The sequence below is a fragment of the Hemiscyllium ocellatum genome, chromosome 4 (assembly GCF_020745735.1).
Source record: "Hemiscyllium ocellatum isolate sHemOce1 chromosome 4, sHemOce1.pat.X.cur, whole genome shotgun sequence".
NCBI classification, from domain to species: domain Eukaryota; kingdom Metazoa; phylum Chordata; class Chondrichthyes; order Orectolobiformes; family Hemiscylliidae; genus Hemiscyllium; species Hemiscyllium ocellatum.
Window position 1 is genome coordinate 48528009 of NC_083404.1, and position 26585 is coordinate 48554593.

The following is a 26585-nucleotide window of genomic DNA, read 5'->3' on the forward strand; positions in this document are numbered from 1 at the left end:
AGTGTGGTCCCATTCATTTTGACTACAGACATTCAACAGACAGGAGGGTTCCCTCCCAGTTGGGGAACATTTCAGTGGTCCAGGACATTCAGCCTCGGACCTTTGGGTGACCATCCTCCAAGGTGGACTTCGGGACAGGCAGCAGCGAAAAGTGGCCGAGCAGAGGTTGATAGCTAAGTTCGGTACCCATAGGGAGGGCCTCAACCGGGACCTTGGGTTCATGTCACATTACAGGTGACCACCATTGCACACACACGGACACACACATACACACAGACAGGCACACAGACACCCACACACACCCTTACAGACACACACTCTCACACTAACACATGCACCCCCTCACAGACTTAAGACACTCTGCACTCACTACACACACACATACACTTTCTCACACTCACAATCCCCAACCCAGACAGACAGAGACACACGTGCACACACATTTTGTGGGGTGAATTTGTACTTGCAGGGTTACATTGTACTTGGCTCAAAAACTGCATGAATTAATGTAAAACTCCGTTATCTCATTTTTTAGATTAGAATAATCTAAACATCATGGCATAGACAGAGAACACAGGGGGCCAACACCTTCAACATATTGTCTAGCTATCACCATTGTTAACAACTAACCCGAGAATGCAACTTTTTCTAAAAAAGGGTTTTGTGATTTACACATGAAAGAAGCGAAACTATCACTGTATTCTAACAGATGGAAGGCTTAACAGACAATCAATTTTTCAATGTATAATTTCAGTTACATCACACTGTAAATTTTTGCTATAAATTCTGTGTTAGGATTGAGCCCTCCACTATCACCTGATGAAGGAGCGTCGCTCCGAAAGCTACCATGCTTCCAACTAAACCTGTTGGACTATAACCTGGTGTTGTGTGATTTTTAACTTTGACTACTAGTTAACAAATCCTCTATACATGCTAAATTACCCTCAACAGCATGAGCTCATGTTGTGCACTAATCCTTCATATGACACTGAATACCTCTGGATCTACATCTATTGGTTCCACTTTATCCACCACACCTGTTACATCCGTAAAAGAATTTTAATAAAGTTGTCAAACATAATTCCCTTTTAGAACCATGTAGACTCTCCCTGAATGTACTGCAATTTCCTAAAGGTTCTACTAGGACCACCTTAACAACAGATTCTAGAAGTCTTCCAGTGATAGTGTTAACTGACATATATAGTCAATACGCTGGGATAATTCTAGAATCTAGGGAATTTTGAGGAATACAATAAATACATCCATTACGCTACAATGCTAGTCAAGGAAGCATGCAGAGTTGATGAGAGTTCTAAAATGGCAAGCTCTTAACTAACTTGAACGATGCCAGCCTGTATCATAATTAAGAGCAAAGAGGTTGGTAAAGTTACACATTTCCAGGATTGGACCATAGATTCGTACTCTCATGCACAAAACCAGCCCATGCAAATAGCATCTTTTTTAGGAAGATGCTGTTCTTGAAAACAGAAACCAAATATTAATCATTTTTCTATAAACAAGGGTAGGGTAACTGTAGGCACGCTTTCTGATGTAAGCCAGAGCAGGAAGGACACTCTGCATCCCTTTCATTAATATTGCAAGCACCCACACAGATATATTTCTACTTGTAGATGTAGACAATGAATTAAATGAACATTCTATGCTTAGTGATGCATCACTGAGAACAGGCATTTGGCAAATTCTACCAGAGATTTTTTTTTCTACCTTCAAAAACTGAAGCAGCACAAAAGTTCAAATGTACAAGTCAACTTTTGTATCCACAATAATACTAATTCAGTGGCACAGATTGAAAGCAGCTACCCTTGCAGCAAATAGCACAGCTTTGCATCGGTCACCTTGCTGACCTACAGTCACTTCTGCTAATCATCAGGTAGCTGGTTCCAGGTCGTGAAGATTTGACTGACTTTATTACAGCCACTTGATCTTCTTGTCATGTCTTTTGTCATCTTAAATTATTAAAAGAGTGCAATAGCATAGTAGCTTGTCTGAAGAATCAACCAGTATTGCAGAACCTTTGGAAAATGTTTCTGTACACAGCTTTTGTCAAATTTGTTAGTAGTGAATTTGCTGCTTATCTTAATATTTTAAAAATTATGTTAAGATCCAATTCATGAAACACAACAATTCGGGATACTCATACCCTCAACAGCTGCAAACGAAAGATGTATAAATTTGCAAAACAAGAATTTAAACATTTATAAAATAAATAATTAAAATACATCTAACATTTGCGAAATATAAAACTACATACTAAACGAAGTGTTGCTTGTCTATTGCATCTGCGAGATTTTAAACCGTTCTCATTTAATGCCTGGTCTTTATCAGTTGGAACACCATTTGGAGGGATTTACACAAATCACAACAAAAGTCACTACGAGCTCCCTGCTATACCATGTTTAATTAGACTGACAATAAAATCAAGTGGGAGTGAATTAGGAGAATGGCACTGCTGAGAATTTTTTTTTCCTCCTCTGAATAAATTGTTATTTTTTGCATTTTCAGTGGTGATCAGGTGGAACCACCAGCCAGCCAGTTTCACATAGAACCTACCAATTTTAAGAAAAAAAACTTATAATCCATGGGACCTTCTCTATATGCACGTGCATTTATCTTCTACATATTTCACTATTTTGCAGCTCAAACTTAATTTTCAAGCAAGAGGCTGGAAGAACACAGCAAGCCAGGCAGCATCAGAAGGCAGAAAAGTCAACATTTTGGGTGTGACCTGAAACCTTAACTTCTCCACCTCCTGATGTTGCTTGGCTTGCTATGTTCTTCCAATCTCCTGCTGGTCTACCTTGAATTCTTAATTAATTAAAACTTAATTTTGACCTCCAATAGTTCTAGATAATTCAATGTTGTAGTAAGAAACATTTCTCGTCTGTGCTGAGTTAGATAATATAAACCATAGTGAAAGTGGTCCTTAATATTCCTCAGCTGGGGAATAAACTAGATTTCACGCTCTGTATTATTATTTAGTATTGTGCAAATCTATGTGCTGACAGGACAGAACTGAGTGTGATACCTTGGTCAAAAAGGCAGTTGGTTGTGAAGTTGATAAAAATAATAAATTTAGGCAAGAAAATCATCTCTCAGTTCTGCAGTTAACATGTTATTATGTTTTACATTGTAGCTTTAAGGCTTTATTTTAGAGTTGAAGGTGGGAAAGATACAGCTGCTCCTGACCAATAAAAATTTATTACGTACGTATGCTCAGACACGTTGCACTAATTCAATCTGTAAACTGCATTTTACAGCTCAGTTTCAGATCCATTTATAAGATGAAATAGTTTGTCAGAAGTGCTAAAAAGAACTGAAGGTTAGATTAATAGATACAAAGGGATATTCCAACAATATGAAGTATTTAATAATTCTTTACTTATGCAATGTTGAAGGTTGGTTTTCCTCAGTGCTAGTTACCTTGGGGCAAATCAATATTGCAGTTGGTCCTCTGACATCCTTTGGCCCCTTATTTGTTTATGCACAGGAGCCAACTCCTTCCTCAACTGTGGATAATGAACATTTCACGGATGCCCTTAGCCAAGATGGTGAGTTGTTTTATTTCCTTCCTTTCATTTGAGACCTTGGGAGGCCACACAATGCTTGAAAAATAGATGCTGCACAGGTCAATTTAAATCTCACTGTCTTTACTGTATAATTAATTTTTTTTAAATCAGCAGAATCCCATAAGTTGTTTATCTTTAAACCACCTTACAGTTTGCTAGTACTTGGAAGGGCAGATTTCAATGAAAGGTGTTTCCAGGCTGGTGATTCAAAAATCAGGGCATACAATCTGAGGATATGTGGCAGGCTATTCAAGACTGACAATAAGAAGGAATTAGTGGAATTCTCTACCCAACATGGCTGTGAAAGCTCAATCATTGAGCTTTCTGGACAGTAATGTCATCAAGGAACAGAAACATAGTATGTCCAAGTGGCATCGAGGCAGATGATCAGCCATGGTCTAACTGAATAGTGGAGCAGGCTTAACAGGCTAAATGGCCTACTCCTGTTCCGAGAGTAGTTGGACTTGCTGTCAAAAATCCACTTAGCCATTTGCCACTGATTTGGTGATTTGGGGAATTAAATGGTAAAAGTTAAGCACTGGCAATGACTGAAATTTCCTATTTAAAAAAACTAACAGTATGAACAAAATATTTGAAACTTCTAAAATTGTTCAACTTACTACGAGTTCAACTTCTCCATATTCAACATCAAGTCAAAGGATGGTATTCACATCAAAGCATGGTTTAGGTGCAAGCTGAGTTATTACCATGTACAGAATTATTAAAATAATTTTAAAGTTAAAACTTGAAATGGAATTAAAATGGTCGGCAATTCCTTTAAGCAATACTGGATCCATATTTTGATAAAATAGGCCAAGTCATGAAAAATCAAACTTTTAGATACAATATCTACAATGAAAATGCATTCATGTCCATATCATCTGCTTGCATAAAGATAAGACAGTGTCCTACAATTATACCAATTATTATCAAACACTGACTCCTACAGGATCAAGACTGCATTACATATTTTTTAGTCTGTATTAAATAATGGACTCCAAACAAAAGTTAGAACATAGAACATAGAAAAGTACAGCACAGAACAGGCCCTCCGGTCCAAGATGTTGTGCCGAGGATTAATCCTAAACTAAAATAATATAACCTAACCAATGCACCCCTCAATTCATTGCTGTCCATGTGCATGTCCAGCAATCGCTTGAATGTCCCTATTGACTCTGCTTCCACCACCACTGCTGGCAACGCATGCCATGCATTCACAACTCTCTGTCTAAAGGACCTACCTCTGACGTCTCCTCTACACCTTCCTCCTAACACCTTAAAACTATGACCCTTGTGCCAGTCAATCCTGCCCTGGGGAAAAGTCTCTGGATATCGATTCTATCCATATCTCTCATTACCTTGTACACCTCAATCAGGTTACCTCTCTTCCTTCTTCTCTCCAGAGAGAAAAGTCTGAGGTTAGTCAACCTCTCTTTGTAAGACAAGCCCTCCAGTCTAGGTAGCATCCTGGTAAACCTTCTTTGCACCCTCTCCAAAGCCTCCACACTTTCCTATAATAGGGCCACCAGAACTGGACACAATATTCCAAGTGTGGTCTCACCATGGTTTTATATAGCTGCAACAAAACTTTGCGGCTCTTAAACACGATCCACCTGTTAATGAAAGCCAAAACGCCATATGCTTTCTTAACAACTCTATCCACTTGGGTGGAAACTTTGAGGGATCTATGTACTTGAACACCAAGATCCTGTTGTTCCTGAAGAAGGGCTTATGCCCGAAACGTCGAATTTCCTGTTCCCTTGGATGCTGCCTGACCTGCTGCGCTTTTCCAGCAACACATTTTTAGTTCCAACACATTGTCAAGAAACCTATCTTTAATCCCATATTCAGCATTCAAGTTTGACCTTCCAAATTGCATCACTTCATATTTGTCCAGGTTGAACTCCATCTGCCATTTCTCAGCCCAGCTCTGCAGCCTGTTAATGTTGCGCTGCAGCCTGCAACAGATACCACTACTCGACACGTTTTTGCAATTCTCATTCAGTAATTTTTTGATAATCAAAATTTCAGTTAAATGACTTTTTGTGCCCTACAACACAAAATCTGCATAAATGATGGACAAGTTGACTGTACAACTTAACATTAACTCTTCCTACAAGTCCCTACTACCTGACAATTGTTTTTACACACTTAATACCTTGCAGTTTGAGAAAAATAATTGAGTGCTTTTTGATAGTTTCAATCTCACAGCATGAAATAATCATGCAACTCAGCATGCCAATAGAATATTCCAATTAAGTTTAAAAACTTGCTCTATCCACTTCAATTGTCTTCAAAGTTCAAGTTTATAAATTGTACAGAAGATGCCTTGTTAAACGAAAGATTACCTAAGACCTCATTTAATTCCATTTCACATATTTGATCACAAATTTTCAAATTGGGGGAATTTTATTGCAGTCATTAAAGAATCCAATTGGTTGACAATGTCATTAGATTTCTGTATTTGTTGACTTACTAGCATGTTGTTTCTGTCATTGTACACAAATGAAAAGTAGTGTTTTCTTTTGAGTAGTCAAAAGGGATAACAAAGTTGCATTCATGTTTACGTATGGTGGTTTGAAAGCTGGTTTCATCTGAGAAAACGGGTTTGATGTTAACGGCTCAGAGTTAGTCCATTCAAAACAAAAAAAATCACTATTGCAGTGCCCTGCCTAGGATTTCTACACTCTGTATGTTTTAAATAAGCAGTATTTCATACTATATCGCACAACTGTATTCAACCTGCAAATCTTCAATAAGTCAATTTAAAATTTGCAAAAATTCACTTCATTAAAACTAGATCACTAGAACAATTAGGTTTTCCCACTGCAATATTCCTGAAGCTTACAAGGAAAACATAAAACTGATTCAGCGCCACCAATGCAACAGGGTCAGCAAATTCTGTTCTCCACTGCAACTCTATTTTGTCAAAAAGCTTGCAAGGTTGTAGAGGGGTTGTCACAAAATAAATCATGATACTGGCTTGCTACCAATTTGTCACATTCTCACTAACAAATGAGCTCCTGCAGGACACAAGTGAGGACACAGATTTTAGTTGAACTACATCCTTAAAATATCCCAAGATACAACACAAAAAGCGCCAAGATTAATTGTATTAACAATGCTAAATTATTGAATAGTAATAATATCAGAGCTGAAAATGTGTTGCTGGAAAAGCGCAGCAGGTCAGGCAGCATCCAAGGAGCAGGAGAATCAACGTTTCGGGCATGAGCCGCATGCCCGAAACGTCGATTCTCCTGCTCCTTGAATGCTTCCTGACCTGCTGCGCTTTTCCAGTAACACATTTTCAGCTCTGATCTCCAGCATCTGCAGTCCTCACTTTCTCCTAGTAATAATATCAGCCAAGACAAATAAATGTCATGTCTTTAAAAATATCATATTCAAATATTATCCTTTCCAGAACAATCTGAGAACCCTTGAATACATCAAAAGTGCACACTATTTTGCATCTCAACTGAATTTTGTTAATTCTTCTTAAATGTCTGTGGTCTATCAGAATGATAAGGTATTGGACAAATACATACTCCTTAAAATGACATTTTTTAAAGAAAAAAAGTATAAATTACACTGTTTTTAGCAATATTTAAAATATATAATTCAATTACTTTGCTGGCTCAATCATGTTCCAAACTGGTTAACAACTTTGTGAAAACAAGGTAATACTTTATATCATTTTCAAATTTTAAAAATAACACGAGTGCAATTCTGTCAAGTCTGCAAATTTTAAAAAGTTACTCTTTATCAATTTGCAGACTTGACATAGAAGTCATCTGATAGAATAGAAAGTAATTTGCAATCATTTGATGAAATCACATGCGAAGCTATGCTATTGTGGGTCGACAAAGGCCGTTTGATACCTACATCTTCAAATTCTACTTAAATTGAAAACTGTCACTTGTTTACAATAGACAGCTTTGTGAATAATATTTTAAGTTGCTTTCCTTGTAGCCAGGATAGCAAATGTGAATAAAATCTCTCAAAATAAATAACCACACTGCCAGAATATCATGTATCCTTGGCCTAAACACATTCAAAACAGAGACTAAATTGAATGTGATATAATACAAAATTTAATGGCATCTTCAACACTTATCTGTCTTGGCTGAGTTTGCATAGGCACGTAAAACTCAATTTTTTTTAAAAAATCACTATAATTAAGACTTTGGAATGCGCAAACCCATCACATTGAGCAGAGGAAGAAAGAATCAAATTATGTATTGACATGTTCAGTATTCCATTACCAGCATGTTCAAAGCCTTGAATGTTCATAACGGCCTAACCACCCTCATTTTACTTCAATTTGTACAGATACTCCTGTCTAATGCAAAGAGGCTGCGCGCACCAAGTCTTTGCTATTCAAAAACATTCATGCAAAATGAAAATTGGAAAAAAAATGCAGACTCAAATGGGATAAATCTTGAGACATATACATGCTACATGGGTGCATACATACCCAGAAAGAACTTCCTAGGAGTTTTGACTTCTTCATCTTTATTGTCTGTTAACACAGACCAAAAGCCAGAAAGAAAAGACAAGAGGCAAAATTGATTTTGATTCAGCCCAGTATTTTTTAAGGAATCACCATATACCGATACTTTTGCTGAAACAGCAGAGATGTTAGTAAAGCATATACATCCAAGACTAGAAATACATATTACCCCTCTCTACATCTAGAAGAAAATTTATTAGTACAACCTTTCAATGATATGGTTGTGACAGTCGTCGATTTTCAGACGAGACAAGAGTACAACAGTTTAAAATAAGCACACAACACGTTGTAGTAATAAAAAAAAGGGGCATTTTGTTGTGAAAATTACACTTCAATCTCTTTTAACTTTAAATGCTTTAGTAACAGCATGAACCAGCACTGGACCAGGAACATTAAACTGAAAATATAGTTGAGGAACTGCAACAGTCTGAATTCAGACAGTTGTCAAGTTAACCAAGTTGAGATGTGTTTTATATTTGCTTCATTTTCTCATCTTTCAGAAAAGGTTTGTCCACATCCTTCAGATCTTTAGCTGCTAGTTACAGCACAATGTACTCTGAGACAAAATTATCCGACTCCTACCTGCCCTCCAGGCCTTCCTGACCATAATGTGGTACTGAGTCATCCAAAGTCAACCTACATCAAGCTAACTCCAAGAAGTCACAGAGAATTAGTACCATGAAGCTAGACAGGTACAAAGAACAGAAGTCAGGAATGGCTCTTGATCCTGACTGCTTTCTGGCCATCAGGCTTGAAAGTGATATTCCCAAAGGTGAGAAAACATAAGTAAATTCATTATCGAGACACAAATGAGATATTCTTGATTGTGAACTACCAAAGGACACATTATTAAGAGAAGCATATTGCAGATTAAGTAGATCAATGAATTATTATAAGGGGTAAATGTCATTCCCAAATTCAGACATCTTTACCCTCCCTTATTGGATTGCACCTTTTTTAATTGCTGACATTTGTGTGAAGATAAATCTCACTTGATACACATCCTTTCAAAAAGGAAGCTTATCGAATAGAAGTCAAATCTAATTTAAAACAAGATTATTTTATAAGTCTCTGAACTGAGACTAGTAAATAACTATACTGTTCAACATCCAGCTCCTCTGTTCCAATGTATCTTTAATTTCTGCCCTCTTATAAGTATTATATTTTCCACATAAATGAATGCAATTTGAGGAACTAAATTTAAATCTGCAGAACCTCACATTTGCAGTCTTTAATATTCTGAACAAAAATATACTTGGGTCTTGGATCAAAGCATGCTCTGGGAATATTATTCAGTTAGACACAATGCAAGCAATACTGACTTAAAGGGCAGAATGATTTATCTTTAATCCAGAATCATTGTTACAAATCAAATTTTATCAATACCCAATATTTAATGTTGCACTCTTCAAATAGGAAAGGACATGGTCGCAAGGGACACACCAGAGTCTAATGATGATTTACATTAATCTATGATACAAATCTTTTTTAAAATTACAGGATGCAGTTTTGTACATTTCCCAATGAACACTACCCTGGAGTTAAGTTACTGGTTGAAACTACATGTTTTGTTCTTAATTTAAAGCTTTGCAGAAGCTAATGCCCTCAAGTCAGTGTTGCCAGATTTGCAGCATTTAAAGCAACACACAAACATGTCTTATGTTTGGCATAAATAGTCAGCATCTGCTACCTTCTCCCCATCACAAATGCTAATATCTGAATGGAATATTTAGCTTTAGGAATGCTGAAAAGTTGGGATGATATTTGGCACATACCAAGGTAGGGCTGAATTTCCTCCTTCAATTCCTTCCAAAACAATAATAAATTGCTAATGGTCATAATACTTTTGCGAAGGTGAAGAAAAGGCAACTCAAGAATTGGTGGGGGGGTGTATATGTGAGTGCATGTGTGCGCACGCGCACATGCATGTACATGCATCCAGTGGAGAAAAGAGAGAGAAAAAGGAAGAATGTGAAGTGCTGAGAGACAAGAAGAACAATTGAGCCTCTTACTTTCACATTCTGGCAATTTAGCACACATAATTTTACTACATTGAAAACCAGCACGATTGCAGTAAGTTTGTTCAATTTCAGTAGACGCAACTATAGGATCTGGCTCATCAACCATGTAAGACCACAGAATTCATGACCAGTGACATGGAATTTCCTAGGTAGACAATCATACTCAGTAGCGAGTGATGGCTGATGATGACAAAGGTTTAAAAGTGTGTTTTGAACGAGGTTAGGTAGGTGCAGTCCTTTTACATGGACTTTGCTTCTCAAATGTATTTCGTCCCTGACACCCCACCCCGCTAAAGTAAATTATAAATTGTTTCAATTGAGGTTAAGTACAAATAGGTGGAGGGTATCATTTGGGTTATCAAGCACCCTAGAAAGATAGTTGGTTCAAGTTCCACATGCCCTGGCAACATGTATATGTCTGAAATGGTTAAATTTTTTAAATTTTACTTCATGATTAACTGATTTCTTCCTTCACAAATGGCTATTAAGAGTGTAATGCTCAGCACCCTTACCTTGTCTTGAACACGAAAGTAGCATAGTGTGAATGAATCACAGAACTAGCAGCTCAGGAAAATAATTCTAAAATTGCTACATTGTCTAAATTTTTTTAACATTTTCAAAATGGAACCTGGTTTACCTGATTGTTTATCACAAAAAAAAGATTTTGTATTGTTTAAACATTTTCAAATTGCTGGCGTTCAGGCTGCCTATATTTGATTGTCACTAACCTGTAAAGGCACGGCGTCGTGTTGTGAGTTCACTGGCTACACGAACAGCAGTACATAACTTCAACATCACCAGCATGGTAATGATCATGATTATACTTTGTAATAAAAGGGGTGGTTCAAAGTACCTTCCAAACCTTAAGAAAAGAGAGATTACATTAGATTCATAAATCAAACTACACAATTTAGTTTAAACAAACTATCCTTATAACATTATTAAAAATGTATGAATACTTATAACTTAATCAGATATACACAGAATTAAATGGAATCTAGGTATTAAAACAGTCATTTGGACCATTTATCATTCTCCCATTCGAAATCTTCCCAAATCTCTCCATTCCCTTATTCAAGTGTCCAGCTTTTCATTAAATGTCATACAACAAGGCTGCCTGCTTAAACCAGTCCAACATTCATCACAATGTATGAAAAAAAGCTTTCAAATTATTTGTTTCATTTGTGAACATCCTTATATTTAATAATTTTATTTTTTCACCTCAACATTAGCAAATTATTTTATAATTACATTCGTTAAAAAAACACAATGTCACTAAATAACTCTGGACATCAGGTATTGTGTGAAGCAACCTAGCACTGTTAGCTCACAACATCAGGGCCCCAGGTTTGATTCCAACCTTGGGCAACTGTCTGTAAGGGGTTTGCCCGTTCTCCCCATTGCCAGGTGCTCCAGTTTCCTCTCAAAGTCCAAAGATGTGTAGATTAGGTGGATGGACCATGCTAAATTGCCCCATAGTGATCAAGGATGTGCAGATTAAGTGGATGGACCATGCTAAATTGCCCCACAGTGATCAAGGATGTGCAGATTAGGTGGGTTAGCTATGGTTAAAACCCCATTCAGAGTTACAGTGATGAGGCAGAGTCTGGGTGAGATGCTCTTAGGAGGGTCAGTGCAGACTTGATAAGCTGAATGGCTTCTTTTCATACTGCACAGATGCTATGATTGTTGATCCAAATGATTTTGGGCAGGAAAATTTTAACAACAGGATTGCAGATTGTTGGCACTGCAAATAAATAATATGTTGAATGATTTTAAAGACAGGCATAGTTTGATTTTTTTTGCTGACTTTACCAAATGATTAGTTGAGCTTATATGCGAAGTGTGTACTGCAGACAGGAATTAACATGCCTATGAAAGTGTAAGCTAACCAGGAGATAAATATGCTCTAGGATGCCCTAATGTCTATTTGTAAAATTTCACTGTCACCTCATTCAAATTAAGCGCAACCTGAATATTATGCCTATACATAACCACTCCTACACTATCTGACTGCAGCAATTACTCCAAAACATAATCTTTATTAAATTCTGCTCTGGGCCAGGCCTTGGCAATGTGTTGCACTCAACATATGTCCATCCTGATCTGGCACTGCACACTCTATAGCACACCGTAATTTGCACTATCCCAAAGTTTACTGCCAAAATAATGGGGAGTGAAGCCAAATACTTGATCTGTGAAAAAAAACCCAGCAATTTACAGTGAGGAAGACATGAAAAACTGTTAGATGATATCCTGCAAAAATAATTTGTCACCACTTTCCCTGTAAATATTCTTCATCAACCTGTACAGAAATGTTTTGAAATGTCTTGGACAGGTGGCACTATAATCTGGACAATCTTAGTAAGGACACTACCCCTGCGTCAAAAGGCCCTAACTTTACATAACCAAGAGAAATTGCTGCATCGGTTTTGTAAAAACTAATTAAACTCATCGCAGTACATTGAGGCTAGTATTTAATGGCGTAAAGACTATTAATGGGGCCTTAATGTTTCCAATGGTCTTCCACTAACTAGCAATTATATAAAAAACACAGCAAGTACTACATAAGCACACTAGTAGTATTGGTGGGTTAGTGTCACAGAGATATGCAACACAGAAACAGACCATTCGGTCCACTTGCCCATGCCAACCAGACATCCTAACCTAATCTAGTCCCATTTGCCAGTATTTGGCCCGTATCGCTCTAAACCTTTCCTAATCATATACCCATCCAGATGCCTTTTGGATGTTGTAACTGTACCAGCCTTCACAACTGGCAGCTCATTCCAAGGAAAAGACCTTGTCTATTTACCCCATCCATGCTCCTCGTAATTTTATAAACCTCTATAAGGTCACCCCCCAGCCTCCAACACTCTGGGGAAATTAGTCCGAGTATATGCAGCCTTTCCCAATAGCTCAAACTCTCTAAGCCCTGGCAACATCCTGTAAATCTTTTCTGAACCCTTTCACAACATCCTTCCTATAACAGGGAGACCAGAATTGCATGCAGTATTCCAATAATGATCTAATAGCCACAACATGACCTCCCAACTCCTATACTCAATGCTCTGACCAATAAAGGCAAGTATACCAAACACCTTCTTCACTACCCTATCTATCTAGGAGAATATTTTAGAGAAGAATGAGATACAAGAAATTAGACTAGAAAGGATCGAGGTTCGTAAGTAGACAAGTCACTTGTGCCGAATGGAATTTATCAGAGGGTTCTCTGGGAATCTAGGGAGGTAGTGTTGGAGCCTTTAGCTTCGATCTTTGAGTTTTCGTTGTCTACAGGTTTAGTACCAGAGGACTGGAGGATTACTACTGTTGTTCCTTGTTCAAGGAGAGCAGTAGAGATAACCCAGGTAATTATAGATCAGTGAGCCTTACGTCTGTTGTCGGAAAAGTTTTGAAAAGGATTATAAGAGATAGGATTTATAATCATCTAGCAAGCAACAATTTGATTGCAGATAGTCTACATGGTTTCGTCAGGGCAGGTCATGTCTCACAAACCTCAGTTTTTTGAGAAGGTGATCAAGCGTGTGGATGAGAGTGGGGCAGTTGACGTGGTGTACATGGATTTCAGTAAAGCCTTTGATAAGATTCCACATGGTAGGCTGTTGGAGAAAATGCAGAGGCATGGGATTGAGGGTGATTTAGAAGTTCGGATTAGACATTGGCTTTCTGTAAAAAGGCAGCGAGTGGTGGATGATGGAAAATATGGAGTTCAGTTACTAGTGTGTGCCACAAGGATCTGTTTTGGGACCACTGCTGTTTGTCATTTATAAAAATGACATAGACGCAGGCATAGGTGGATGGGTTAGTAAGTTTGAAGATGACACTAAAGTTGGTGTAGTAGTGGACAGTGTGGAAGTGTGTTGTAGGTTGAAGAGGGACTTGGATAAACTGCAATATTGGGCTGAGAGGTGGCAAATGGAGTTCAATGAAGAAAAATATGAGGTGATTCATTTTGGGAAGAATAACAGGAAGGCAGAATAATGGATCAATAGAAATATTCTTGTGGATGTGTAGAGGGATCTTGGAGTTCATGTACATAGATCCCTGAAAGTTGCTACCCAAGTTGATAGTGCTGTTAAGGTATACGGTGTGTTAGGTTTTATTGGTAGAGGGATTGAGTTCCAGAGCTGTAATGTCATGCTGCAACTATATGAAACGCTAGTGTGGCTGCATTTGGAATACTGTGTGTAGTTCTGGTCACCTCATTACAGGAAGGAAGTGGAAGCATTGCAAAAGGTGTAGAGGAGATTGACGAGGATGTTGTCTGATCTGGAGGAAAGGCTGAGAGACTTGGGTCTGTTCTTACTGGAAAGAAGGCAGCGAAGAGGGGATTTGACAGAGACATATAAGATGATCAAAGGATTAGATAGGGTAGACAGGGAAAGTCTTTTTCCTACGATGAGGACCTTAGCTTGTATGAGGGAGCATAACTACAAATTGAGGGGTAATAGATTTCAGACAGACGTCAGAGGCAGGTTCTTTACTCAGGGTAGTAAGGGTGTAGAATGCCCTGCCTGCCAATGTAGTTAACTCAGCCACATTAGGGAGATTTAAACAATCCTTGGATAAGCACATGGATGATGATGGGATAGTGTAGGGAATGAGCTTAGATTAGTTCACAAGTCGGCACAACATCGAGGGCCGAAGGGCCTGTTCTGTGCCATATTGTTCTATGTTCTACCTACCTCTGACTCCGTTTTCAAGAAACTATGAACCTGCACTTCAAGCTTTCTTTGTTCAGCACCACTCCCTAGGACCTTACCATTAAGTGTATACGTCCTGCCCCAATTTGTCTTTCCAAACTGCAGCACCTCACATTTATCTAAATTAAACACCATATGTCACTCTTCAGCTCATTGGCCCATCTGATCAAGATCCCTTTGTACTCTGGAGGTAACCTTCTTCACTGTCCACTACACCTGCAATTTTGCTGACATCTGCAAACTTACTAACTTTACCTCTTATGTTCACATCCAAATCATTTATATCCAGCATCGACTGTAGATTTTAGGTCAGAGTGAAATTAATACTCAGCTCCTTTCAGTATGTCAGAGTTATAATGTTTCCACCCTGACAAAGTATGCAGGTTCACTCATTGGCAAGTATATTAATTCCAGAAGCCACACATAGTTTAAATTACCATAAAGTGTGTTGCTTTAGCATGTAGACAGCAAATCACATCTACTTCCTGAATTTAAAGAACTACAAAGCAATCTGAACTCTGGGCAGGAAGCAGTCTCATTCACATGGCTGTTATTCTCTATGAAAGCATGCATTCAGTGATCTTCATTTAAATAGTTTAATGTCTCATCCTTGTTTTCTAATGCACCATGGCTTCACTCCTTCTGATATGTGGAGTTTCCTCCAACCACACAACCCCTGTTATTAAAACTCTGGCCTGGTGCAACTCCAATTTGAATCATTCCACCACTAGCAGGTCAGCCTTCAGTTATCTAGGCCCCAAGCTCTGGAACATCTTCATTCACTTCAAACTACTCTGACTTTCTCCTTCAGGATTCTCCTTAAAACCCATCTCTTTCGTCAAGCTTTGTCGTCTGAACTAACCCCTTTTGTTGTCCACATCATATGCTGTTTTAGAACGCCCTGCAAAGTGCATTGGGATTTTTATTACAGTAAAAGATGCTATGTAAATCATTGTCGTTTTTGTTGACATCAAAGCTATTATTTTAGGGTTTTGCTAGCCATTCAAAGTTTTAGATCTTATTACAGGTAGGTGAGGAAATGAACTACTAACTCTGCCACTGACTAGATTCACCATTGCCTTTGTCACACTGTTATCAATTAATTATTTCAGCAGTTTGAGACAATTAATTACAGCTTAAGAGGGGAACAAATCCAGCTCACTGATACGCCCAGATCCAACAATTTCTGGGCAATCACCTTTTTCAGAAATTCATGACAGGAATTCATCACTTGAAGATTTACAACAGTTGAGCTTATGTTTAATAACATCAATGTAGCAAATTTCAGGTCAGTTTACCATGCTTCAATTTTATATTCTGATGATAAGATATTTTACAGTCAGTGGTACAAATTGATATTTGCCTAGTAACTCCAGTCTCAAAGATGATTAAATGAGAGTTATGATACCCCAACCCCCAAAATCCTATTGAAAAACACTTTCCACTGCACATATAAAGTAGCGTCTTCATATACAGAAGTGTAACTAAACTTCTCAAAGATTGCCAATCTTTCTTTTAAATATTAAAAACTCAATTCAGTTGAGTAGGATCAGCCACAATGTCATCCCACAACTTCATGTTTTCCTAGTACTGTAAGAAATACTGTTACATTTGTCCAATTGACAGTTCGAAAATATTTGGTTAAACCAGTCCACCCAGCATGATCGGAAATTAGCTGAGGGGTTCGTTACAAACGGAAAGCGGACTTACCAAAATAATATCCTCAATATATTGGCCACAAGCAACACCAAGCAAACGTAGATGGAGAACCCCTCTGCATTCTGTGTGCGCTTGATATCCCTGTATTGAGGAATGTAGGGCACTACACCACCAAACATCATTGCCACCGCTGCAATCCAAGAAGCCAGCTTGCCGACAGGGAGGGCGAACTGCTTAAGGGAGCTCAGACCCTCTTCCATGTTCGTGGAAAAAATAAATCCCGGCCAGGCGGCCAAGAGGAACGTTTGGCCTCCTTAGTCACCAAAGCCGCCAGCTTCAGCCGCCTGCTGCATTGCTGTGCAAGAGGTCCTGGAAGCGGCTTGAAACTGCGCTGTAGTTGGTGGAATGAAATGTGAGCAGTGGAGTGCCCGTCCCAGCTCTGCTGATGTCACCCAAACATCCGGATTTCCTCAATGCCACGCCGACAACTGAAATGTAAAAATAAATTGAAATGTGTTCGTCTCTCTTCCTGATTCTTTTTTAAAAATTAAATGCATCAATTAACCCCACCTACGACGGAAAGAGAGTGAAGAAATGTTTTAATTGATTGCAAGGGGTCCACGTGATGTCTCCTCACTAATAGATATACGAAGCTGCAAAATAAGGCATTTCACACAAGTTCGAGGGACACACGTACAGCAGAGAAATGATTCAAAAAGAAGTTAATTTATAATTCCTGCTTCACCCTCTCTCCACACCCCAACATAATAAAAGTATATAGACTGCGAGATAAGAATGTTATAGGAAGCCATAAATCCTGATATTGTGGAGTACGTTTCTCATTCCGCGCTGTGCTAACTATTCTTATCTTGCACTAATACACAGTGCAAACATTCTAACTTTCCAGAGAACACTGACTCAAGAATGATGGGCGGAAGGAAACCATAATATGTAAATAAGGTGGTACACAAATGTATAACTATTATCCCCCAATACCTGATAAGACAGTGATTTTATTCAAGCTTTAAATTAACTTTCATCTTCACCAACGCCAATAGCAGAACTCAAAACATAATTGCTACCCCTGCTTATGGTCATGTCATACCATTTCCACCACTGCTTCCAAGCCACACATCAATTCCAGTCTTTCCCAAGTGATTTCACCTTAACTGGGAAGAGACAATATTCCATACTGTCACAACAAATAGATTCCTAGTCAACATGGAACCTTGGATTAGGTTGAACAGCCACATCCTTCACACCTGGACAGTCGAATGGGGTGATATTCATAGAGTCAGAGATGTAGAGTGTGGAATTAGACCCTTCGGTCCAACCTGTTGATGCCGACCAGATATCCCAACCCAACCTAGTCCCACCTGCCAGCCCTAGGCCTATATCCCTCCAAACCCTTACTATTCATATACCCATCCAAATGCCTCTTAAATGTTGCAATTGTACCAGCCACCACAACTTCCTCTCGCAGCTCATTCTATAGATGTAACACCCTCTGCGTGAAAACATTGCCCTGAAGGTCTCTCTTATATCTTTCCCCTCTCACCCTAAACCAATGCCCTCTAGTTCTGGAGTCCCCGACCTCAGGGAAAAGACTTTGCCCATTTACCCTATCCATGTCCCTCATAATTTTGTAAACCTCTATAAAGGTCACCCCCTTAGCCTCCGATGCTCCAGGGAAAACAGCCCCAGCCTGTTCAGCCTCTCCCTTTAGCTCAAATCCTGCAAACCTGGCAGTATCCTTGTAAATCTTTTCTGAATCCTTTCAAGTTTCACAACATCTTTCCGATAAGGAGACCAGAATTGCACGTAATATTCCAACAGTGGCCTAACCAATGTCCTGTACAGCCGCAACATGACCTCAACTCCTGTGCTCAATACTCTGACCAATAAAAGAAAGCATACCAAACCCCTTCTTCACTATCCTATCTACCTGCGACTCCACTTTCAAGGAGCTATGAAACTGCACTCCAAGGTCTCTTTATTTAGCAACACTCCCGAGGACCTTACCATTAAGTGTATAAGTCCTGCTAAGATTTGCTTTCCCAAAATGCAGCACCTCGCATTTATCTGAATTAAACTCCATCTACCACTTCTCAGCCCATTGACCCATCTGGTGAAGATCCTGTTGTAATCTGAGATAACTAGGTAAAAACAATGACTGCATATGCTGGAAACCAGATTCTGGATCAGTGGTGCTGGAAGAGCACAGCAGTTCAGGCAGCATCCAACGAGCAGCGAAATCGACGTTTCGGGCAAAAGCCCTTCATCAGTGAGCTGGAAGCATGGGGAGATAAGCTAGAGGAGAGTGGGGTGGGGAGAGAGTAGCATAGAGTACAATGGGTGAGTGGGGGAGGAGATGAAGGTGATAGGTCAGGGAGGAGAGGGTAGAGTGGATAGGTGGAAAAGAAAATAGGCAGGTCGGACAAGTCCAGACAAATCATGGGGAGAGTGCTGAACTGGACGTTTGAAACTAGGATGAGATGGGGGAAGGGGAAATGAGGAAGCTGTTGAAGTCCACACTGATGCCCTGGGGTTGAAGTGTTCCGAGGCAGAAGATGAGGCGTTCTTCCTCCAGGCGTCTGGTGGTGAAGGAGGCCCAGGACCTCCATGTCCTCAGCAGAGTGGGAGGGGAGTTGAAATGTTGGGAACGGGACGGTGTGGTTGATTGGTGCGGGTATCTTGGAGATGTTCCCTAAAGCGCTCTGCTAGGAGGCGCCCAGTCTCCCCAATGTACAGGAGACCGCATTGGGAGCAACGGATACAGGTAAAACTTTGATGGATGTGGAAGGCTCCTTTAGGGCCTTGAATAGAGGTGAGGGAGGAGGTATGGGCACAGGTTTTACAGTTCCTGCGGTGGCAGGGGAAAGTGCCAGATTGGGAGGGTGGGTCGTAGGGGGGCGTGGACCTGACCAGGTTCATGGAGGGAACGGTCTTTGTGGAAGGTGTAAAGGGGTGGGAGGGAAATATATCCCTGGTGGTGGGGTCTTTTTGGAGGTGGCAGAAATGTCGGCGGATGATTTGGTTTATGCGAAGGTTGGTAGGGTGGAAGGTGAGCACCAGGGGCGTTCTGTCCTTGTTACGGTTGGAGGGGTGTGGTCTGAGGGCGGAGGTGCGGGATTGGACGAGATGTGTTGGAGGGCATCTTTAACCATGTGGGAAGGGAAATTGCGGTCTCTAAAGAAGGAGGCCATCTGGTGTGTTCTATGGTGGAACTGGTCCTCCTGGGAGCAGATACGGCGGGGGCGGAGGAATTGGGAATACGGGATGGCATTTTTGCAAGAGATAGGGTGGGAAGAGGTGTAATCCAGATAGGGTGGGAGTCGGTGGCTTTGTAAAAAATGTCAGTGTCAAGTCGGTCATCATTAAGGAGATGGAGAGGTCCAGGAAGGGGAGGGAGGTGTCAGAGATGGTCCAGGTAAATTTAAGGTCAGGGTGAAATGTGTTGGTGAAGTTGATGAATTGCTCAACCTCCTCGCGGGAGCACGAGGTGGCGCCAATGCAGTCATCAATGTAGCGGAGGAAGAGGTGGGGAGTGGTGCCGGTGTAATTACGGAAGATCAACTGTTCTACGTAGCCAACGAAGAGACAGGCATAGCTGGAGCCCATACGTGTGCCCATGGCTACCCCTTTGGTCTGGAGGAAGTGGGAGGATTCAAAGGAGAAATTGTTAACAGTGAGGACCAGTTCGGCCAAACGAATGAGTGTGTCGGTGCAAGGGTACTGTTGGGGGCATCTGGAGAGGAAAAAACGGAGGGCTTGGAGGCCCTGGTTATGGCAGAAGGAGGTGTAGAGGGATTGGATATCCATGGTGAAGATGAGGCGTTGTGGGCCGGGGAAACGGAAGTCTTGGAGGAGGTGGAGGGCATGGGTGATGTCTCGAACGTATGTGGGGAGTTCCTGGCCTGGGGGGGGGGGGGATAGGACAGTGTCGAGGTAGGTAGAGATGAGTTCAGTGGGGCAGGAGCATGCTAAGACAATGGGTTGGCCAGGGTGGTCAGGCTTGTGGATCTTGGGAAGGAGGTAGAATCGGGCAGTGCGGGGTTCCCAGACTATGAGGTTGGAAGCTGTGGGTGGGAGATCTCCTGAGGTGATGAGGATCTGTATGGTCTGGGAGATGATGGTTTGGTGATGGGGGGTGGGATCATGGTCGAGGGGGCAGTAGGAAGAGGTGTCCTCGAGTTGCCGTTTAGCTTCAGCAGTGTAGGGGTCAGTGCGCCAGACTACCACTGCACCCCCTTTATTCGCTGGCTTAATGGTGAGGTTGGGATTGGAGCAGAGGGATTGGAGGGCTGCGTGTTGTGAGGGTGAGAGGTTGGAGTGGGGGAGGGGGGTAGACAGGTTGAGGCGGTTAATGTCCCAGCGGCAGTTGGAAATGAAGAGATCGAGGGCAGGTAATAGGGCAGCACGGGGTGTCCAGGTAGATGCAGTGTGTTGGAGGTGGGTGAAGGGGTCCCCGGAAGGTGGGTGGGAATCCTGATTGTGAAAGTAAGCTCGGAGGCGGAGGCGACGGAAGAATTGTTCGACGTCACGGCGTGTATTAAATTCATTGAAGCGTGGACGGAGGGGGATGAAGTTGAGTCCTTTGCTGAGGACTGATTATTCATTCTCAGTGAGGGGGAGGTCTAGAGGGATGGTGAAAACTCGGCAGAGCTGGGAGCTGGGATCTGGTGTGGGTGTGGAGTTGGAGCCAGTACCTGGAGTGGGTGTGATGGTGGGGGTGGACTCATGAGCAGGGGTAATGTGCCCCTCAGGGTTCTGGGGGGTGGGGTTAGTGACAGTGGGGGGTGTGTCAACAGACTGCAGGTGAATCTGAGATAACCCTCTTCGCTGTCCACAACACCTCCAATTTTGGTGTCATCTGCAAATTAAGTAACTGTACCTCTTATGCTCGCATCCAAATCATTTATGTAAATGACAAAAAGTAGAGGACCCAGCACCGATCCTTGTGGTACTCCACTGGTCACAGGCCTCCAGTCTGAAAAACAACCCTCCACCACCTCTCTTGTCTTCTACCTTTGAGCCAGCTCTGTATCCAAACGGATAGTTCTCCCAGTATTCCGTGAGATCTAACGTTGCTAATCAGTCTCCAAAGGGGAACCTTGTCAAACGCCTTACTGAAGTCCATATAGATCACATCTACCGCTCTGCCCTCATCAATCCTCTTTATTACTTCCTTAAAAAACTCAATCATGTTTGTGAGACATGATTTCCCACGCACAAAACCATGTTGACTATCCCTAATCAGTCCTTGCCTTTCCAAATACATGTACATCCTGTCCCTCAAGATTCCCTCCAACAACTTGCCCATCACCAACGTCAGGCTCACCGGTCTATAGATCCCTCTTCTTAAACAGTGACACCACGTTAGCCAACCTCCAGTCTTCCGGCACCTCACCTGTGACTATCAATGATACAAATATCTCAGCAAGAAGCATATCAATCACTTCTCTAGCCTCCCACAGAGTTCTAGGGTACACCTGATCAGGTCCTGGGGATTTATCCACTTTTATGCATTTCAAGACATCCAGCACTTCCTCCTCTGTAATATGGACATTTTGCAAGATGTCACCATCTATTTCCCTACAGTCCAAATCTTCCATATCCTTTTCCATAGTAAACACTGATGCAAAAAACGCATTTAGTATCTCCCTCATTTTCTGCGGCTTCACACAAAGGCCAACTTGTTGATCTTTGAGGGCCAGTGAAGGAATTAATGCAAAGTGAAGGGCATGATATGAAGATATGCTGGATATGATAGAAACAAGCTTTTACATCTTGAGGAAAATAGTTCATAGGACAATACATGTCATTGGGGTTTGGACTGAATGGTTTGGTTGCATAGTTTTACATTAATGATTTTGTCACTTCAATACTCCTTGTACATATTTTATGTATCCAATCCACTTTAAGGCAAACAGTGAATTTGCAAAGTCATTGACTTTGGCTACACACATGCAGAATGGATCAATTGTACCAGTGTACTCCAGGGCACTATGCTCTTTAATGGCTGATTCTGATTATAATCAAAACCACAGCCATCATCAGTTTCAATAAATTGACATATGCAAAACTCCTGCACCACATTTTCAAATCCAAGAGTATTCTGTAAAAGGGATAGAGTGCCAGACAAACACTAATGATGACTGCACCAAGGTATTTTAAAAAGGTGCCAAGACAAACTAGTTAAAATATCAACAGAGTTCAACATGTTTCAAAATGAATTGACAAAGTTGTGAAACTTGAACAGGTTCAGAAAATATTTACAAGGATGTTACCAGGGTTGGAGAGTTTGAGCCATTGAGAGAGGCTGAAAAGGCCGGGGCTGTTTTCCCTGGAGCGTTGAAGGCTGAGGGGTGACCTTATAGAGGTTTATAAAATCATTAGGGGCATGGATAGGTTAAATAGACAAGGTCTTATCCCTGGGTTAGGGGAGTCCAGAACTAGAGAACATAGGTTTAGGGTGAGAGGGGAAAGATATAAAAGGGACCTAATGGGCAACGTTTTCATGCAAAGGGTGGTGGAATGAGCTGCCCAAGGAAGTAATGGAGGCTGGTACAATTACAACAGCATCTGGATGGGTACATGAATAGGAAGGGTTTAGAGGAATATGATCCAAGTACTGGCTAATGGGACTAGATTAATTTAGGATCTCTGGTCAGCATGGATGAGATGGATCAAATGGTCTATTTCCATGCAATACATCTCTATGACTCTAAGTACTCATTTCATTTGTCTCCTTGAAGGTGGACAAGCCAAGCACCCAAGTTCATATTGTTAAATTCAGCTCTCATAACAGTGGCAGAATTATAGTCTCATTTTTTATAATATCTAACAAAAAGCCAAGATCTAAATGTTGGTAGAATCATTAAAGTTCGATCACAAGCTGCAGACTTCATGTAATCAATATCACTCACATCTCAAAAGTTACACATTTAGCTGAGGGCTTTATGCTCCTTGTTCTTATGCACCATACTTTACCACTGAAACCACTTTCCCATATCATCCATGATTTACATGTTTTTATAACAGATATGGTACCTGGAACTGAAGACAGATATCCAAGGATAGATACCAAAGGAAGTGAGAATGGAAACTATAGAAGTACTGGCCATAATGCTCGGTCTTTCCTGGACTTGGGGTGGTGCTACTATAAAAACCCTTGTCGAGAAAAGGTCATAATGAAAAGCCCAGCAACTACAGACCAGTCAGTTTAACTTCACTGGTGGGGAAACCTTTAGATTAGTAAATCAAGATAGAATTAAATGATTAAATATGGATGAATTAGAAACAATCAGCCAGGATTTCTTAAGGTAAACGATGCTTACCTAACTTCTGGTGTGTAACAGTAAGGGTTGATTAGGATAATACAATGTGGTGCACATGGTCTTCCAAAAGTCATTCAATACAGTGCCATACAACAGACTTGTGATAATAATTATAGCTCATGGAATAAAAACAATAACAACATTGATTCAAAATTGGCTGAGAGGCAGGAATATTTCTCCTGCTCATGGTCAGGTCATACCCATTCCCATTACTGCTTCTGAGCTACAGATTCATTCCACAATCTTTCCTGAGTGAATCCAACTTAACTGGGAAGAGACAATACCTTATTCTACAATGGCAAATAGAAAACCCTATTGGGTTTCAGGTTCTCATCATAATATTTTCCTGTCTGGAGGAATGTTAGCATTATCAACTTAGGGTTGAAACTGGGATCCTTGCTTTTCCAGAGATATATTATTGATCTAGATCTTGGTATGGAGGTGACATGTTTGCAGATGATACAAAACTTGAAAACATTGCACACTGAGAGAAGAACAGTGTAGAACTTCAAAAGAATGCTGACAAGTAGATGGATTGGATGGATATTTGATAGGTAATGTTCAACGTGGATATGAGGGGCAATACCTTTTGGTAGAACGATCATGGACATTTTAAGAAAACTATTTTAGACATATCATGCAGACATGATGGGTAAGTTACATTTTTCTGTAATGTAATGGTTTTCACTGTATCTCTGTACATATGTCAATAATAAATCAAGTCAAATGAAGCCAAATTTCTTGCTGCCGCAGAACCACCTATCAGTTCCCCTTACAATTGAGTTCCTAATCACTAAAAGCTCTCCCAATCTTTTTCCTCTCTTGCTGTGCACCAGAGTCAAGCATTGTGCCATGGCTATTACTGCTTTCCCCTGAGGCTATTTCCCCTCCCCTACAGTATTCACCATGTATTGAAGAGAATGGTGGATGCTGTAATTAGAAACAATCTAATCTAATCTAATCTAATGGTTCTATGATACTGTCAGATATCCCATACACATGGTCACTAAGAGCCATAAACAAAAGTACTTCATTTCATCCAAAATTCTGCGCTTATATCCTAACTTACATCAGATCCCATTTGTTCATCATGCATGCTCGCTGGGTACAGTGAAGACTGCAGATGCTGGAGAGCCAGAGTGGATGAAGAATGGAGCTGGAAAAAGCACAGCAGGTCAAGCAGCAGAGAAGAGGGAGTCAACGTTCCTACCTGAAATGTCAACTCCTCTGATGCTGCTTGACCTGCTGTGCTTTTTCCAGCTCCAGTCTTTATCTATCATGTCTGCAGAGCTACAATGGCTCCCTTTCTGACAAGGTTAATGTACAATCAAAATTTTCAAATGCAAATCTGGTACGTGTATGGAATGAGCTGCCAGAGGATGTGGTGGAGGCTGGTACAATTGCAACATTTAAGAGGCATTTGGATGGATATATGAATAGGTATATGATGGGTTTGGAAGGATATGGGCCAGATGCAGGCAGGTGGGACTAGTTTGGGTTGGGATATCTGGTCGGCATGGACAGGTTGGACCGAAGGGTCTGTTTCCATGCTGTACTCTATGACTTTTAAAAAAAAATCACTCCATTCATTGCTCTTCACAGTCTAATCCCCTCCAGCCCTGTAACTTGTCCAAGATCTCTCAACTCCCTCACTTCTGGTCTCTTGAGGATCACTGACTTTCATCACTCCTTCAGTGGCAATCATGTCTTCAGCCACTTGGATCTTAAACACTGTATTTCCCTCCTGAACCTCTCCAACTTCTTTACATTTCACTTCCTCCTTACTTTAAAAAAAATATTTGACCAAGGTCACTTGTTTGACTATCTTACAAGGCGTGCTGTCACATTGTATTTGATAACCCTTGTCAAATGGCACTATTGGGGGAGTCATGCCACAGTGGCACTGAACTAATAGTCCAGAGGCCTTAACTAATGCTCCGAGGGTTTGGGTTCATGGTAGTGGGATTTTTTTTAAAATAAAAAGAAAGTCTCAGCATTGGCGACAATTAAATCATTGTTGATATTCTTATTTGCTAAGGGAATCAAAGGTTATCATGGATAGATGGAAATGTGGCACTTTTGGCACAAACAGATCATCTGTGATCTTACTGAATAGCAGAGCAGCCTCAATGAGTCAAATGATCTGCTCTTAATTTGTACATTCATACCATCATTAAAAATCCACGTGGTTCACAAAGGCTTACCTGGCCTGGCCTGCATGTGACTCCAGACCTACAGTAATGTGGTTGATTGTTTAAGTGCTCTCTGGATTTGGTCTAGGAGCCATTCAGCTCAAGGGCAACTAGGGATTAGCTAATAAATGCTGGCCTTGCTGGCAATGGCAACGTTCCCGTGAAAGAATAAAGAAAAAAATTGTTGTTGTTGCCAGTAAGCTTACAGTTTCTGTAACTGAACTGACAGTTGAGTGATAAAGTATTTAACAAAGAGTAAACTATTCGCTTTGACAGAATCTAGAATAAATAGTCACAAAGATGTACAGCACAGAAACAGATCATGCGGTCCAACTCGTCCATGCCAATCAGATATCCTAACTTAATCCAGTCCCATTACCAGTACTTGGCCCATATCCCTCTAAACCTTTCTATTCATATACCCATCCAGATACCTTTTAAATACTGCAATTGTACCAGCCTCCACCACTCCCTCTGGCAGCTCATTCTATATACACACTACCCTTTGCATGAAAAGGTTGTCCCTAAGGTCTCTTTTATACTTTTTTTCCC

At 40.6% G+C, this 26585-nt stretch overlaps 1 protein-coding gene across 2 annotated transcripts in view; it reads right to left on the reverse strand.

Moving 5' to 3' along the window:
- The window catches only part of LOC132815369 (solute carrier family 66 member 2), a 35605-nt gene extending 18646 nt beyond the window's left edge, over positions 1–16959 (reverse strand). Inside the window, exons 1-3 of one of the 2 annotated variants that reach the window (XM_060824252.1) lie at positions 16553–16959; positions 10847–10980; positions 8062–8106 (exon numbers count right to left, since the gene is read on the reverse strand). In XM_060824252.1, coding sequence (XP_060680235.1) covers positions 8062–8106; positions 10847–10980; positions 16553–16761 — 388 coding nt within the window. In that variant the 5' untranslated portion in view covers positions 16762–16959. The remainder of the gene's footprint in view (positions 1–8061; positions 8107–10846; positions 10981–16552) is intronic. The other variant, XM_060824253.1, reaches the window with a different exon arrangement.
- Between the last annotated feature and the right edge of the window lie 9626 nt (positions 16960–26585).